The sequence below is a fragment of the Bactrocera tryoni genome, chromosome 4, assembly GCF_016617805.1.
Source record: "Bactrocera tryoni isolate S06 chromosome 4, CSIRO_BtryS06_freeze2, whole genome shotgun sequence".
NCBI classification, from domain to species: Eukaryota; Metazoa; Arthropoda; class Insecta; order Diptera; family Tephritidae; genus Bactrocera; species Bactrocera tryoni.
In genome coordinates, this window is record NC_052502.1 from 60,895,487 (window position 1) to 60,911,921 (window position 16,435).

Genomic DNA, 16,435 nt, shown 5'->3' on the forward strand with positions numbered 1-16,435 from the left:
ATCCATTGGCATGTTGGCCTACTATATATTTTTATACCCTAAATAAGGTATATTAAGTTTGCCACGATGTTCGTAAAATCCAGAAGGGAACGTCGGGGACTCTATAAAATATATATGTAAAAGATCAGTGAGACGAGTTGAGTCGATTTTGCTATGTCTATCTCCCCATCTGTCTATATACACGCGAACTAGTCATTCAGTTTTTGAGATACCAATAAACAAATTTGAGAATGTTCTTTTCTCTCAAAATCGGCGATATCGGACCTCTAAAGCATGTAGCTGCCATACAAACCCTCCGCTCAAAATCAAGTTCTTTTTAGGGAAACTTAAACCTGTGAAGGGTATTATAGCTTCGGTGCTGGTAGAGAATGGGCTATCCTTTTTTGTCACATAGTAAAAAGTAAACATAACAGTCATAACTTCTTACGCTAAATGCTTATTAGAGTGAGTAGATTATAGTATATAATCGCTTATGCGGGATATGTTCTACGGATCAACTAGGTAACTTTTTTAGAGAAACTAAGGGTCTACCGACGGTTTAGAGCTATGGATTTTTAAGGCCAAGTTTAAAAAATATAAATGATCGATTATATGGGAGATATGTAATATAGTTTTCCGATCTGGCCGATTACGACAAATGAAAAATAGAATATCAAAATGCACCTTTGCATTAAAGGTCATTCGGATACTGAGAAAAAATGTGTATGGTCCCTTAAAAACTTGCCTTAAAAATACGGATATTATTCGGGTTTTTCCGTTTTTTTGGCCTCTCTAATTTTATATCTCTATAAAACTATAACAATATGTATTTTTATAAAATCTTAGTCTGAAATATTAAAAAAAGAAAAACTTGGAAAAATAATATCGCAGTAATAAATATTATAATAAACTAAAAAATGTATTTACCTTTAAGCCATCGCTTTCGTTTAGCAGCTCTAAAAACTTTTGCCTCGAAATCATATTTTTCTTGCATCAAAATTTCATGAAGGGTTGGCTTGTCTGATAACACAAAAGAGGTAGAGTTTGGATCTCTTTCCTGTAAAGTATAAAAAGTCACACTTAATTAGCGTTTTTAAGAGGATTTCTATAAATATTATTATAAAAAAAACGATTTTCAAATGATCATTCGATTTCTTGGAAGCCATAGAAAATAATTGTCTTATATGTAACTCATAACTCATATTTAACTCTAAAAGGGCTTTGAAAATTTTTCGTAATGTAAAAATGAAACGTGTTTTTTCTAACATTTTCGAAACTATTAGACTTAAGGGGTTAGGGGTGGTCAGAGGCACGAAAAAATTAGCTTTCAGTATTTTTTTTGCTATTAAATCATGTTATTTTACAAGAGTATTAATATGGCATTATTATAGGATGTGTTGACTTGAAGTCACGAAAATTTCAAAAAAAAAAACTTAATTTCCAAAGTTATAGTTGTTTGTGTTGACCCTGTTCCAAAAAAAATGTACTTCCGGTGACAAGCATAAGTTCCTGGAGATTCATCTAAAATCAATCGGACAAAAAAAATTAGTTTTATAAATAGATAAACTCGGGTCTGATAGAAGGTTTTTTTTTATTTTCAAAATTAACAACGGCCTCAGGAAATTTTTTTCTAAATTTTTGCGAAAAAATCAACAGTTAATTGGTCTTAAAAAATCGAAATTTTCGAAAAAATAAAAATCCTTCGATCAGGTCCGAGTTTATTATGTATTCTAAAAGCTGCATAAATTTCATTAAAATCCGCTGAACGGTTTTCGAGTTACAGTTGCCACCGGTTCAAAAAACATAGTTTTGAGAAAAACGCGATCAAAGTTTCACACTAGCGCTTTGCAGTGCCCGAGCTGTCTTTGTTATTTGTCGAATAACTCAAAAACTAATTATCGGATCAACGTGAAATTTTCAGGGAATATTTTCAAGATATTACACTTAACGAAAATCCACAAAAAAATAAATTTTTTGAAAATTCTAACTACCCCTAACCCCTTAAGCAGTTCTCTAGAAAATGTATTTTTAGTGGAAGTGGGTACCGCAGACGTGCAAAGGTCAACCTTGTGAATATATTGCGTAAAGCTTTATTTGCATATATTCCCTAATTTTCCCCTAAAATAATTAATATTTAACCTTGAAAATTCTAACTATATTTAAAAGCGAAAAGTTTACAACATATTCAATACATTATATTCAGTAAATAGCAAAATTAAAAAAGAAGCATACTTACATTCAATATTACATCAGAAATTTGCGTAGTAGACTCCAATTCAAGGGGATCATAATTGCAGTAATTGCAAAGTTGTTTTAGTGCCTCAACTTCTTTCTCTAACCAGATGTAAAGCTGATAGCGTAATTGACCACCATCAACTTCAAATCCAGTAGCTAATGTCGAAAGTTCTTCCATTAATATTTTTAAACATGCTACAAATTTAAGTTGCTGTGCCATAATATCTATTTTCACATCTTTTGATGTCTCTAACTGGTTTTTTTGTGGAGCTTTGGTTACTGTTATTGGAGTTTTGTTTAAAACAGACTTATCAACTTCCGTATCTTCGGGATAGTCATCATCGTCCCACTTTATTTCAAATGCGTCTTCTTTTTGTAAGGACGAAACTGGTGCACCCCAATCCATATCACATTTTGTGGCAGAATCAACCACGGGCTCACTCCAATCAATTATACCAGAAGTTATTTGGTCTTCCTTATAAATTTTAGTACTAGTCTCTTCGATAACATTATTTGAATCCATAATTTTCATTGGCAATTTGTTTAGCACTTCTAAAGCTAATGCTGGGCAACCAGCCTTAAAGTGTGCATGGGCCGTTGTAAAATAAAGTTGTCTCTCAATAGGTGTTATTGAATCTTCTAATTGAATTTGTTTATCATTCGATTTTGTTTTTTGATTATCTCCAGAATAACTAAATCCTGATAATACTACATTTGCACATTTCTTCTCTTGTGCAGACAGCGCTAAGCTTTGCCGGACAAGCAATGGATGTGTACGTAAATATATGTAGAAGTTAAAAACATTAGGATTTGTTGCAGAATTTTCAGCTTTTAACATGTCTTCATCTTTGAATGCGACATGATTCATACCAACTCCGTTTAACAATAGTGTATGCAAACTGTCTTGATATCTTTTTAAAATCCAATAAGTAATCGACCGAAGAAAAGGATCTGGGTGAGCTCTACTTATATCAAATACAGTGTTATCATCGGCAATTCCAAGAACATGTTCTGAGAGTAAACTTCGATAAGTTGATTTGTATGATATTTCAATGTCATCTTCAAATAATCTCGCTATTACTAAAGCAAGCTGAAAGTCTTCTAATTTATTTATGCAAACTTCTATGGCATCATTTAAAGAATTCGCAAGAAGGAAAAATGCAACTGCATGCTCAAAGCGTTGTTTTCCTAGAAGAACAAAAGCATTCTTCAAAGCTGCTTTCCTCCACCGGTCTTCAGAAAAGTTATTTGAAAAGAAAGCGGTCATTTTTTCGTCTCGTTTTGATCTAAAAAGACCCCAAACAATCGATTTTTTCTTCATAGCTAAATAAAATATAGCCGCATCTAATGGATCTTGTTTCATTTGATAAGCACTCTTTGCTAGTTTCTCAACGCAACAACGTAAAGTGTTGACATTTTTCAACCAATATCCCACGCCGAGATCTTTCAGTATAGACCACCTTAAATCTCCTTTTGAATAAGAAGGAATAAGATTTAGAAGCTCCTCTTCACTTTCAGAATGAAAAGCCCACACTATGTTTGAAGTTCCAATGCCTTGCTTTTGAAACAGTGTCCTTTGGTTTAGTGGTAAACAGCGTAAAAGATACGTAAAATGCTTCATAGCAAGTAAAAACCGAAGACCACAATCATCTAAAGATTCGGATATTGCATTCCCTGTAATTTCTTTACCCACATTTTTACCATGATCGGAAGAAAATTTTTCGCTGAAATCGCTGTTGAAATTTGCAACGGTATCAGCCAGAGCTAATAGATGCATCTGGTCAAGAGAAGACAATCCTGGTAAATGCGTATGAGTAAGCAGACGCGATAACAACTGCCCTTGACGAGAACCGAAATGTGATATACTTAATTTTTCGGGCATGGATAACTTTCTTTCGAATTTACAATGGTCTCCTTCATTCTCAAGAAGATCATCTAAATTGTCCTCCGACTTGTTCATCTCAAAAAGTTCATTATAGTCTTTACCATTTTCCAAAGCGTTCATTCCCTGTCCTGGAAATTCATTATCTGCGTTTAGCAGGACCCAAAGCGGTAATGGAGGAATTGATGTGATTTCAGTATAGTCGAGCATCAATTCTTCTGGAACCTGCAAAAATACGTTAGTGAAAAATAATTAGGATAGTTTAAAAATATACAGATTATCATTGACAATTTAAATTAATCATAAACCTCATTAGATTGGTAATGTTAAAATTTTATTTATACCTACTACAAACAAGTATGTAAGTATTAGAAAACAAAAACAAATTTTAATAATCGAAAATCGTTTTATTATTTTTCAAGATATTCTCGATCAGATCTGTATACTTTTGCATGCGTTGGCACCAGTTTTCGAATTGCCACTCTGATACCTCTGATTGAGGTATTTCCAAAACATGCCTTCTGAACGCAGCAACCGTCTCATCAGCTTTCAAAAAACGTTGGCTTATAGTTTATCTTTTACGTACGGGAATAAAACGAAGTCATTCGATCCCCAGTCATCTTGATGTTTTGAGTGATCAAAAATGCAATTGTTTCAGTCGATGTTTAAGAGTGGTCATTATCGTGGTGCTTGGTTTCCTGGCGATATGTCCAGTTGACCCAAAAAAAAAAAAAAATACACGCAACCATTTGCTTAGAAGTACTTTTGTAGGATTCGGCTCATCTTGAAGAAAATTGTGTGTGCTCTAACGTGAACAAATATTTTTTACAATCAAATATCCATGCAAAAATTATTGAATGTATGCTGGTCCCTCTAATACTTATATAGTTGTCCCTTTCTCACGATATGACGATCTGTCAATATTAGTTTGCGCAAAGCATTAATAGTTTCCGGAACTACAACTGATTTTGGACGGCCTTCACGAAATCCATTTAGGAGTGATCTACGACCTCGATTGAATCCACTATACCATCACTAAACATGGGTCTTTGATAAAGCTTCATTGCCAAAAATTGAATTAAGTTCATCAATGCACTGTTGCTGAATTAATTCACGTCGAAAGTTGTAAAACATGATGGCGTGAAAATGTTCACGATTTAATTTTTTATTTTTTTTGCCGCGATGAATATTTGAAGTTACTGTAAACAACACAAGTAGCGGTCGTATGTCAAAGCGTTCTGAGTATGTATAACATTAAAAATGTCAAACTTTACGACTAAGTTGTCAGTTGCCGGATGGTAACACTTTGATTCCCAAATTCCAATATATAAAAGGCAACCTAAGTAAGTATCAAAATATGCATTATTCACGATATCCTGGTACTGATTGTTAACTACGGCTGCCATATGTATTAAAACTGTCCACAGAAATCGTAAAATAAACAAAAAGAAATAAAAAATAATGGCGTTAAAAAGCAGGAATAGTGAAGGAGGATGGAGTCATGTGTAGATGTTCACGCAAGTGAGGAAAGTTCTCTGATCGTCATTCACTTGGGAGTGGCCAGAAACGATTCTTTTACATATGACTCAAGTAGCTCACGACTTCCGGTCTTTGACCAAGTATCCTCTGGGTAGCCTAAGAACATCAGTTTGAAGGCGAGCTAAAGTGAGAAGGCGAAACGTCCACTCCGCAGGGTTGTGCGCTGGGTTTGGGACCCGCCACGTAAAGAACGCCCCCAATGAAAGATTACCAACTGCCTCGGATGAGAGACCCCCTTTTTGATGACGACCACAGCAAACGAAACAAAGATTATGATTTGAGGGCATGCACCTTGAATGTCGGGTCCCTTAATTGGGAGGGTACCGCTGCCCAGCTGGTTGATGTCCTCTTTAGAGTGAAGGCTAATATCACTGCCGTCCAAAAAATTTGATGGATGGGACAAGGATTGAGGCGAGTAGGTTCTTTTGGCATTTACTACATTCACTCCGGTGGATGAACGTCTAGCCACAATCCGCATCAAAGCGAGGTTCTGGAAAGCTCGACGTCGAGAAGCTGCAATCACAACAGACAGCAGAACGACTCGGCTTACACTCCTGTTCTCTGAGAGCACTCATCAACAACTCGGTATAAGGGAACTGTGGGACAGCATTTCAAACTCCTTACGTACAGCTGCAACCGTAACCATTGGTTTTCGGAAAATGCAAAATGTTGAAAGGCAGTAAAAGTACAACGCCAGGAGAAGGCGAATCCGATTCCCCAATCGATGACGATGGAGCAGACGTTCCATTGCCCGACCATGAAGAAGTTCGAATAGCAGTTACCCGCCTGAAGAACAACAAAGCGGCGGGGGCAGATGGATTGCTGGCTGAGCTATTCAAACACGGCGGCGAAGAACTGATAAGGAGCATGCATCAGCTTCTTTGTAAAATATGGTCGGACGAAAGCATTACCAACGATATGAATTTAAGTGTGCTCTGCCCAATCCACAAAAAGGGAGACCCCTCAAACTGCGACAAACTACCGTGGGATAAGCCACCTCAGCATCGCGTATAAGGTTCTATCGAGCGTATTGTCTGAAAGATTAAAGCCCACCGTCAACAAACTAATTGGACCTTATCAGTGTGGCTTTAGACTTGGCAAATCAACAACCAACCAGATATTCACCATGCGCCAAATTTTGGAAACGACCCGTGAAAGGAGGATCGATACACACCATCTCTTCGTCGATATCAAAGCTGCTTTCGACAGCACGAAAAGGAGCTGCCTTTATGCCGCGATGTCTGAATTTGGTATCCCCGCGAAACTAATACGGCTGTGTAAACTGACGTTGAGCAACACCAAAAGCTTCGTGAGGATCGGGAAGGACCTCTCCGAGCCGTTCGATACCAAACGAGGTTTCAGACAAGGCGACTCCCTATCGTGCGACTTTTTCAATCTGCTGCTGGAGAAAATAATTCGAGATGCAGAACTTAATCGAGCAGGTACAAATTTTTTATAAAAATGTACAGCTGCTGGCGTATGCTGATGATATTGATATCATCGGCTTCAACACCCCCGTCGTTAGTTCTGCTTTCTCCAAACTGGACAAGAAAGCAAAGCAAATGGGTCTGGCAGTGAACGAGGGCAAGACGAAATATTCCCTGTCATCAAACAAACAGTCGTCGCACTCGCGACTTGGCTCTCACGTCACAGTTGGCAGTCATATCTTTGAATTTGTATAGTTTTGTATATTTAGGAACCAGCATAAACACCACCAACAATGTCAGCCTGGAAATCCAACGCAGGATAACTCTTGCCAACAGGTGCTACTTCGGACTAAGTAGACAATTGAGAAGTAGTCTTCTTTCGAAGAAGAAAAACCAAACTCTATAAGTCACTCATAATTCCCGTCCTGCTAAGTATATGGTGCAGAGGCTTGGACGATGACAACAACTGATGAATCGACGTTATGAGTTTTCGAGAGAAAGATTTATGGTCCTTTACGCATTGGCCAAGGCGAATATCGCATTCCATGGAACGATGAGCTGTATGAGATATACAACGGCATTGACATATGTAGTTCAGCGAATTAAAAGACAGCGGCTACGCTGGCTAGGTCATGTTATCCGAATGGACGAAAACACTCCAGCTCTGAAAGTATTTGCCGCAGTATCCGCCGGGGGAAGCAGAGGAAGAGGAAGACCTCCACTCTGTTGGAAGGACCAAGTGGAGAAGGACCTGGCTTCGCTTGGAATATCGAAAACGAAAAATCAAATCAATTTAATTTTATTGGTCACGAAAAGGTGCATATTTATCAAAATAGCCAAAGTAAACCAAAGTTTTATTGCCTATTAAATGGCTTTTAAATAACGTTTATTATATACATATATTCATAAGTTATTTTCGTTTAACCTTTCATTCGTTTTACATTCTCCATTTTCTTGCTGTCGGTATTTATCAAGAATGCAGTTTACCAGTTCATTAAGAACGTAAGGCACATTCATCGTTGAGCAAAGCACTCGTAAGCTCCCGACATCTGTGCCGCAAGAAAGCACATTGCGCAACGATGAATGTACCATACGTTTTAAGAGCGGTAGGGAGACAAATAATTCAATATCTTTGGAATGGTATTAATGAACAAAAAGTTTTTTGCAGATTATTAAAGGAGAATATTTTCGGCGTTGTGTCACATACATACTTTTGTTTTTTTAGCGTGAAGAACAAATGAAAAATTTCAATTGTTTAACAATAAATTATGTAATATTATTTAAACAAATGGATCGTGAAAAAATATCTATAATGTACACGAACATTTTTCTTTGACATCGATTTATCTCTAGTAGTTTATTAGAAAACAATTTTACAATTTTATAGTGCACTAAATTTCAACCTTCAATAACTTTAACAAAAAATAGAATTTTGACGAAAAATTTATATCACGGGTTATGCGTCTTATCCCCTTCCTAATGAACTGCTAATTTTCAAAATCGGTGATTTTGCGAATTTTTCATGGACCACTTGAAGTGGTTTAACCCATATTTGGTCACTGTGCATAAAACAGTAATGAGTGAATACCGTAATAGGAGTCTTAATATTGTGTATATGACACGCTTTTATATTGTTTTTTATATATCGAATACGTTCTGGTTACGTAGACCCCACTGTGGTGGGAACGGACTAAACTTCGTAGTTCTAGTATACATCGATAGTAGAGCAGTAAGTGTAAACTATTATACATACCTAATACTGATGGTCATTTTAAACTACTTAGCAAATAGAATTAGTTTGAGTAAAGCTTGTTTTAATATATACGTAAGTCTAATCATCCTTGAAAAAACTTAGTTTTTTACGCACACTCTCTCTTAAGGGATTGTCTCAGTGTGACCCTCAAAAAGGACCGGATTTTCATGATTTTTTTTTATGTTGAAATTAACAAATCGGTTTGGTTTTTCTTGTTATAAATAAATATTTGGCCCTTTGACTGTCTAACAGTTTTTCGTAAAAGAAATAGGAAGATTTCATAAACAAGAAAAGCTTCTATAGCGCGATAGAGAACGACGTTAAAAATGTTCTCTCCAAATTGGAACTAGATATCTTAAAAATTCTTCCTTTGAGAGTGGAAACCGTTTTGGAAAACAATATTCTGAGAAAAATGCGTTTAAAGATTGAAGTCGTTCTGTTCCCCACTCTGTTCCTTTTCTACAATAAACGCTATAGCGAACGTAATAATTTGAATTTCGATTTCAAAATTTGAGAGAATGTTTATTACAGTGTATACTATCCGATAATGGAAAAAAAAACATTAAACTAAAATAAAATAAAAAAAACTGTTTTTTTTTTCAAAAATTTCACACTGAGACGATCCCTTAAAGAAAACTCCACAAAACTCTATCAGTTTGTTTCCTATCTGCTAACTACTAATAGCTAACAAAGTTTCTGCTTGAAAAGTAATTCGTAGTTAAAAAATAAACTAGCAGAAGAGAATTTTCTTTACTTTTCCGTTATTTTGCTCTTTGTGAGAGTAACTTGCAATCTTCTCCCTGATAGCTAGCAGCTATCATCAGTTAAGATACTTACAAAGCTAATACTATTTGAAAGATAAAATTATTATTATGGTTTTCACCACAAATTATGGGTATTATTTTTACTAAGCTATTTTGATAAATAATCCTATTAAGGCTGATATTAAGTGTTGGCGCCTACGTCTATACAAAATTTTTACAAGCAATGCTGTCGTCGTAAAAAGGTTTGACATCGAGTATTGTACAGCGGAGGTTGCGAATCATGCAAAATAAAATTAAAACTCGATAAATTAAAACCAACCAGAATGTACTGAGTATATCACTGGTGTTGATTTCGGTTAACTCAGTTTTTCGCAGATGATATGATATATAATTTAGTTTTTTATTTAATTGAACATGAAATAAAAATAATTTTAGAATTTCCTTTGCAACTTTTACGAAGATAATAACTACACGACGTTCAAACATACATATATTCATTTTTACACCCTAAGCATCGACGACATCGTCTAATAAAAATAAATGGAGGTTGTAGTAATTATTTGTCAGCGAGGCAAGCCAAGTGACGTTTGATATAAACAAGATTATGAATACCATAATGTGCAACTATCATAATTACCTGCGTAGTTGAACCCCTGTGTTCAGTGGATACGTTCGTATCTCCAACGTAACTGATGGATAAAGTTCGAGATCGAGACCATGCCCTCTGCAACGAAAATATACCAATGTATTTTATAAAAAGAAAATTAAATATTGAACTAGTTGAGCAATATCAAGTCACTTCCAATAAATAACCATTTTAAGTTACACGTCCGAATAATAAGAAAATTATGAAATTCGGCCTTTTTTAATGCAAACGAGGAGAGACAATATTCGTATCATCTTTAGGAACTAAAGTAATAATGTCTACCTTATAAGCATACCAAAATTGGAGAAAGAAAACAAAAAACATTAAAATGAAATCCAGAATATTGCGTTTGAGGACTATTGTTGTTTACTTGCACAGATATGACATTTGGAAATTATTCTCTCAGCTAATTTACTTGGATAGAAAATCATATTAGCTCTTCGGATACAATACAAAAAATCATCATATTTACAAATTTGTATCAAACGCATTTCTTAAAAGCAAGTATTTGTGTTATTTAGGTCACCCAGACATTTGTCGGCATGTTATTCAACTATGTTGATTGTTTTATCAATTATGTACATATGTACATTCTTTTAACCTAATATTTACTCCGAATAGCTCAAATTATACAATTGATATGTAGTCAATGGACTTATCATTGACATTAAAGAATTTTAAACTTAGGTAGATTTGAAATGAAAAATATACAATGACAATTCTTAAATAATACATATAATAATTAGTTGATTACCTGTTTCTCGGAACTTCCATCGTCTGAAGTTGATGTATATTCATTCGGTCCACTCATACAACGGACTAAATGGGCTAATATTGCCTTAACCCAATTAATTTTACCAGAATTAAGGAGTTCCATCAGTTGCTTTGGGTGGTATTGTGGAAGTACCGGGCATGCGATGCGAGAAGCTTGAAATAGTCCAAAGTCAGGCATATAATCGTCATTTGTTGAATCACAACCTGCTGGAACGCTTGCACTTGAATTTCCATATCGTTTACGTTTTTCATTGGAAAGTAACTGGAGGTTAGCAGTGCTCACTTTACTTATTAATGGTATGGATGACGCTGTTTTTAATCGCATTTGCGTAGATTCGTTAGCCAATGATCTTAAATCTTCATCACGTAGATTCCTTGAATCGAAAAGATCCTCTACGCTATGCTGTTCATTAAAACGAGGCTTCCATTGTGAGTAAACATGCATTTCAGAATCCATTGCTACTACCAATATTCCATCCCGAACCCATGAAATTTGCATAGGTAGTGGCGGTAAACCGTCTGCAGTATGTAAATCAATTTGACGAAGTTTCATCCAACGTATTTCGTCATTAAAATGTGGCTGCGCTAAAGAGCTAGCTTTTCGCAATATAGGTCGATTTGCTGACCTTGACACTTTCATAGCTTTAATATTAGCCTGAGCAATGTCAGATGAAACCGCAGTATATAAAAGTATTTTACTCCCTACAGCCACTGTTAATATATGGGAACCGTCTTCTTTTGACACCCAATCCAACTGAACGAGATGTTTTTGAGTTAATGGACAAGTGTTTCCATTTTCAGCGATGCTTTTCCTTAGCGATTGTAAGGTACTAAAACTGGGTACCGCTAATAGACCAGATGTAGAAGATGTTTTTGTTGTAAGCTCAGGAGTTGTATCTCCACTTCGTGGAGATCTACCGTCTTCTTGTGTGAATGTTTGAAAAACTTGATTAAGACGTTGCTTTTTTTGCAATAATCGATTATCATGTAAATAACTAAGATCAATACCATGGTCAATATTCATCCGAGGCAAATGTACATTTTTTAAGTGAATCGTATCTTCTAGTACCCATTCGCTTCCACCAGAACTTTCACATTCATAAATCGCTACACAAAGATTTATATACCTAGAGTCTGGATCACCTTTATTTGGTCGGGTAAAGCTTTTTCCATATTTATAAGCACAAGCGACCCTTCCCGAATAAGCAGCACTAATATTCAAAGGCTGGCCAGGAATTTCTATAGCAGAATCTTGTATTCTACTGAACATTTTCCACTCCACCCATTTATATGTCTTTACGGATATATCATCGTCGGAACTTGTTTCACATTTCCAAAAACGAGAAATTGAATCTGAACATGCTGTGACTATTATATAGGGAGCATAACAAGCTGGATAAATGGATGACGAGCTTAAATGGCCAGCAGCTGGTGAAGCATGAACGACATCTACACCTTCCGGCATCGGTAGATCCTGTGTGCAGACTTTTTCTGTTTTTATAGTCATATGTGATGTATCATTACCTGTGTCATCACAATTATTTAGTAATATATTAGCAACTGACATCCTTCGTGCTGCTAAATCTGAGTCGTCGATATCTTGAACAATGTTGCTATCAGGAACATACATTGCTGTATCGGATAGAAAAGTTTTTTGCTCTTTTGATGAAATTATAATGCGCCACATATGAATTGTACTGCCTTTTATAGTTTTTTCAATTATAACAATATAAAATGGCTCCTTGAATTCATAATTTTGTTGTAAATCAACAATTGCATCCAAATCAGGTTCCATTCGGTGTCCCCCATCAATTAACTGAGCTTGAAATACATGTAAGAATTGCGTATTTTGCCAGTCGTGTTTAGCTTCAGATATTGGGTCAAGTTGAATTATACATCCAGGGCGTGCGGTGGACTGCTGTGATACCACTTTTAATTTTTCATGAAAATTTGATTTTCGTGTTTTAAATGTTGAGGAAGCATTTGAATAAATTGATGTCATTGAATTGGATTTATAAAGATTATTGACATTTTCGGACGAAGATATTTCTGCAAGTAATGTGCGAGCATCAATTACTGCTTGATAGACTCGTAGATTCTCTCCATCACTGGCAACAAAACAAGCTGATGGTGAATTACTACTGCTTCCCAAAGTAGTACTTGGTAGTAAAGTAGGAATCCATGCTACATTGCTAAATGCTGAAATTTCAGGCGAGTTAATACGTGCTAATTCACTTACTCCCCCTGAATAACAAAGAGGACCCACAGAATCAACTCTCCATAAAATTAATTCAGAACAGAATCCTGAAGGTGTAAAAACGTCTTTATTGTAAGGAAGATTTTCAGCATTGCTGGGTGATTTCTTCTCTGATTCAGGTAAATTGTGATGGGACGTTGATACAAGAAGTGGCAAAACCGGATGACATGTTATGTCATTGACTCTAAAACGATGACCAGAAGCTCTGCAAACATGCCCTATGCTTAGGACTTGCGTGAACTTAGTTTTAAGTGCAAAAGTTAGTTGCCAGAGATTTAATGTTCCATTGGAATGTTTTGTCACCATTGAAACAGAAGGTGAAATACTACTTGTTAAAGTATTAAAAGCTTGCTCGCTTATGTCGGGGTTGCTCACCTTATTTAAAGGTGAAGAGCTTGGTGACTCTTTAAGAGATGTTATTTCCTCACTTCTACTTTTCACGCTATTTGCGATTTCTCTAAAAATAAGTGGTGGAGATCCCGTATTATATAAACTAACTGTTGTTGACATCGACATTGCATCTCCGAGCGGAAATGCAAAAGGTATTCTTGTGGAAAACGAAATTTGTGCTTGGCGAAAAGATCCGGGATAGTAATCGTCCAACCAATCAACTACCCATATAAGATAACTTCCATCAATAGGATGAATTGCAAATACAAGATCGGGACTTTGATGCCAATCTCTCAATAAGCATTCAATTTTCAAATCCAAAGAGTCAGTAAACTGATTAATTACGTGGTTATTTTCGTTATTTAACGAATTTAGGGATGCTGTATTTGACATTGAATTTGCATTTTGCAAAATTCCGATTTTATTATGGTGCGGCGAATTCTTGCAATCCTCTGAATTGCTGTCCTCTGCAGACAATGATTTCGACAAAGCTCGGAAAATTTTCTTTTTAGATTCGTCAGCAACATCTGGTTCATTGTGTTCTGAAACATTATTAGTGGACACATTTGTACTCTCTTCGTCAATTATTTTTTTCGTTAACTCTTGCAATATGACCTCAGCTTGTAAAGAAAAATTAATTTCCTTGTTATTAAGCCAGTGTAAAATAAAGCTGTTTTGATTAGAACTATCCGTAGAATGCATTGAAGGAACCAGTGGAATATCCGTCTCTGCGTTGATTGAAGCGGCCAAATGAAAATGCATACCGGGAGCCATTCCTGTTCCATGAAATCCATATGAATGAAAGTCATGAACACTACAAGAAGACGGCAAGGATGGTATAGGCCCATGAAAAGTATCAATATTTGGTTGATAATTAACCATTCCAGTCTCGGTCTTAACATGCCTTCTTATATGAAAACAAGTTTTCATATGTTTTAATCTTTGCATAAAACGATGCTTATGACGTTGTGTCCTGAATTTTGGATTTTGCGAAGCCAATGGATCAAACTGTGTCATATTAATTAAACCATCATCTGGCAACACAGTTTCTATCCAAATGCGACATATGTTATCGAGACAAGATGTTACAATCATGTTGGATACCGATCCCTTCGGCATGTATTTGCTTGTTTTTCGCCATGCAATGTTTGTTACTGCTCGAGGATGCGCAATATAGACGTAGGTAAAGTTTAGTTCGGCATCATTTCCGAAAACTGTTTTGCTGCCATTTTTTGAGGGAAAGAGAACTGCAAAAATTGATCAGCATAAAGTACGTGATGTTAGATATGAAAAATTATATTTACTTTTTGTACTTACCTTGCTTATTTTCATACCAAATTTTTACAAGTCTGTCATTTCGACCACATGTAGCGAATAAAGTGCCATCAGGACTAAATGCCATATGATAAATTGGAATAGCAGTTTGACATGACCATATAGTGTCCCAAGTTACAACATCGTCTGAGCTCTCATTGGTAGGAGTTTTATTTCCGCGGTCACCACCTCCTATTTCGAACTTTACACCTAACAAACAAAACTATAGTAGAACTAAAATATACTTGGCTTTTGAACTTTTATTTACCAGTAGAACTTTCCTCGGCTTTTTCAGAAGTTCTTTCCTTCCACATTTCGATAATAGAACCGCCAGTTAAAAGACGAGTCCCTTCTAAGTTCCATGAGAGAGTGTAAACATGATAATTGCACAAAAACGAACCTGTTTGTACCCATCTTAAAAAATATATACATACATATTAGTCATCATAATTCTGTTTGTAATTAAAATGTATACTAATTTTTATAAAAAAAAAAAATAATAAAAACAACTCGCTTTTAAACATGAATATATTGTGTGCCTTTGGAAAAGCGAAAAAATGGAAAAATGAAACCGCAGGAATGTGCTGCAACAATGGCGGTGTTCAGCTAAGTTATGTTCATGAACCCCCAAAAATGATTAAATCACTGTTATCAGAAGTGGATAATCGTTATAACAACAGCCCTTGTGTCGTGGCCCTGCTGTGAGAGTACGATACTAATTGACATGTTACTTACCGATATAAACAAGGTTAGATCTTCCCGTTACCATGACAGTCGGATTCTGCCGCTAAAACAACCAAACCACAACAGGTTAGATCGTCAAAATGGCAGCCCTTGTCCGGATTAAATCCGGGTCAATTCCGGTAATGTAGAACCGGCTGTCTTTGCATGCCCTACAAACCCAACTCAGTTAATCCCTTTCTCCCTTTGGTCCCAGCCCGATGAAACTGCTGAAATACTACTTGTTAAAGTATTAAAAGCTTGCTCGCTTATGTCGTGGTTGCTCACCTTATTTAAAGGCGAAGAGCTTGGTGACTCTTTAAGTGATGTTATTTCCTCACTTCTACTTTTCACGCTATTTGCGATTTCTCTAAAAATAAGTGGTGGAGATCCCGTATTATATAAACTAACTGTTGTTTACATTGACATTGCATCTCCGAGAGGAAATGCAAAAGGTATTCTTGTGGAAAACGAAATTTGTGCTTGGCGAAAAGATCCGGGACAGTAATCGTCCAACATGGCTGTCTTTGCATGCAAACTGCTCGTATCATGGGGCTCCCGTTAAATGACCCCCAAACGGGGCCTAGGTTATCGCTACAACAACAACAACAGGGCGATCCTAAAAGCTTTTGATAACACAAATTTATATCAAGCCTTTAACTTTTTATGAACATTGGTATTTTTTTACAAAGAATTTCACCAACTGAGCCTCAAATAATAGTTTTCTACTTTTAGTAAAGTTTGAAATACGAATA

General features: G+C 35.9%; 1 protein-coding gene across 1 annotated transcript in view; it reads right to left on the reverse strand.

The window, feature by feature from the left end:
• LOC120775388 (dmX-like protein 2) overlaps positions 1 to 16,435 on the reverse strand; it is a 59,070-nt gene that overhangs the window by 35,427 nt on the left and 7,208 nt on the right. Inside the window, exons 3-8 of the mRNA XM_040105548.1 lie at positions 15,229 to 15,374; positions 14,964 to 15,170; positions 10,980 to 14,893; positions 10,217 to 10,303; positions 2,216 to 4,321; positions 907 to 1,036 (exon numbers count right to left, since the gene is read on the reverse strand). Coding sequence (XP_039961482.1) covers positions 907 to 1,036; positions 2,216 to 4,321; positions 10,217 to 10,303; positions 10,980 to 14,893; positions 14,964 to 15,170; positions 15,229 to 15,374 — 6,590 coding nt within the window. The remainder of the gene's footprint in view (positions 1 to 906; positions 1,037 to 2,215; positions 4,322 to 10,216; positions 10,304 to 10,979; positions 14,894 to 14,963; positions 15,171 to 15,228; positions 15,375 to 16,435) is intronic.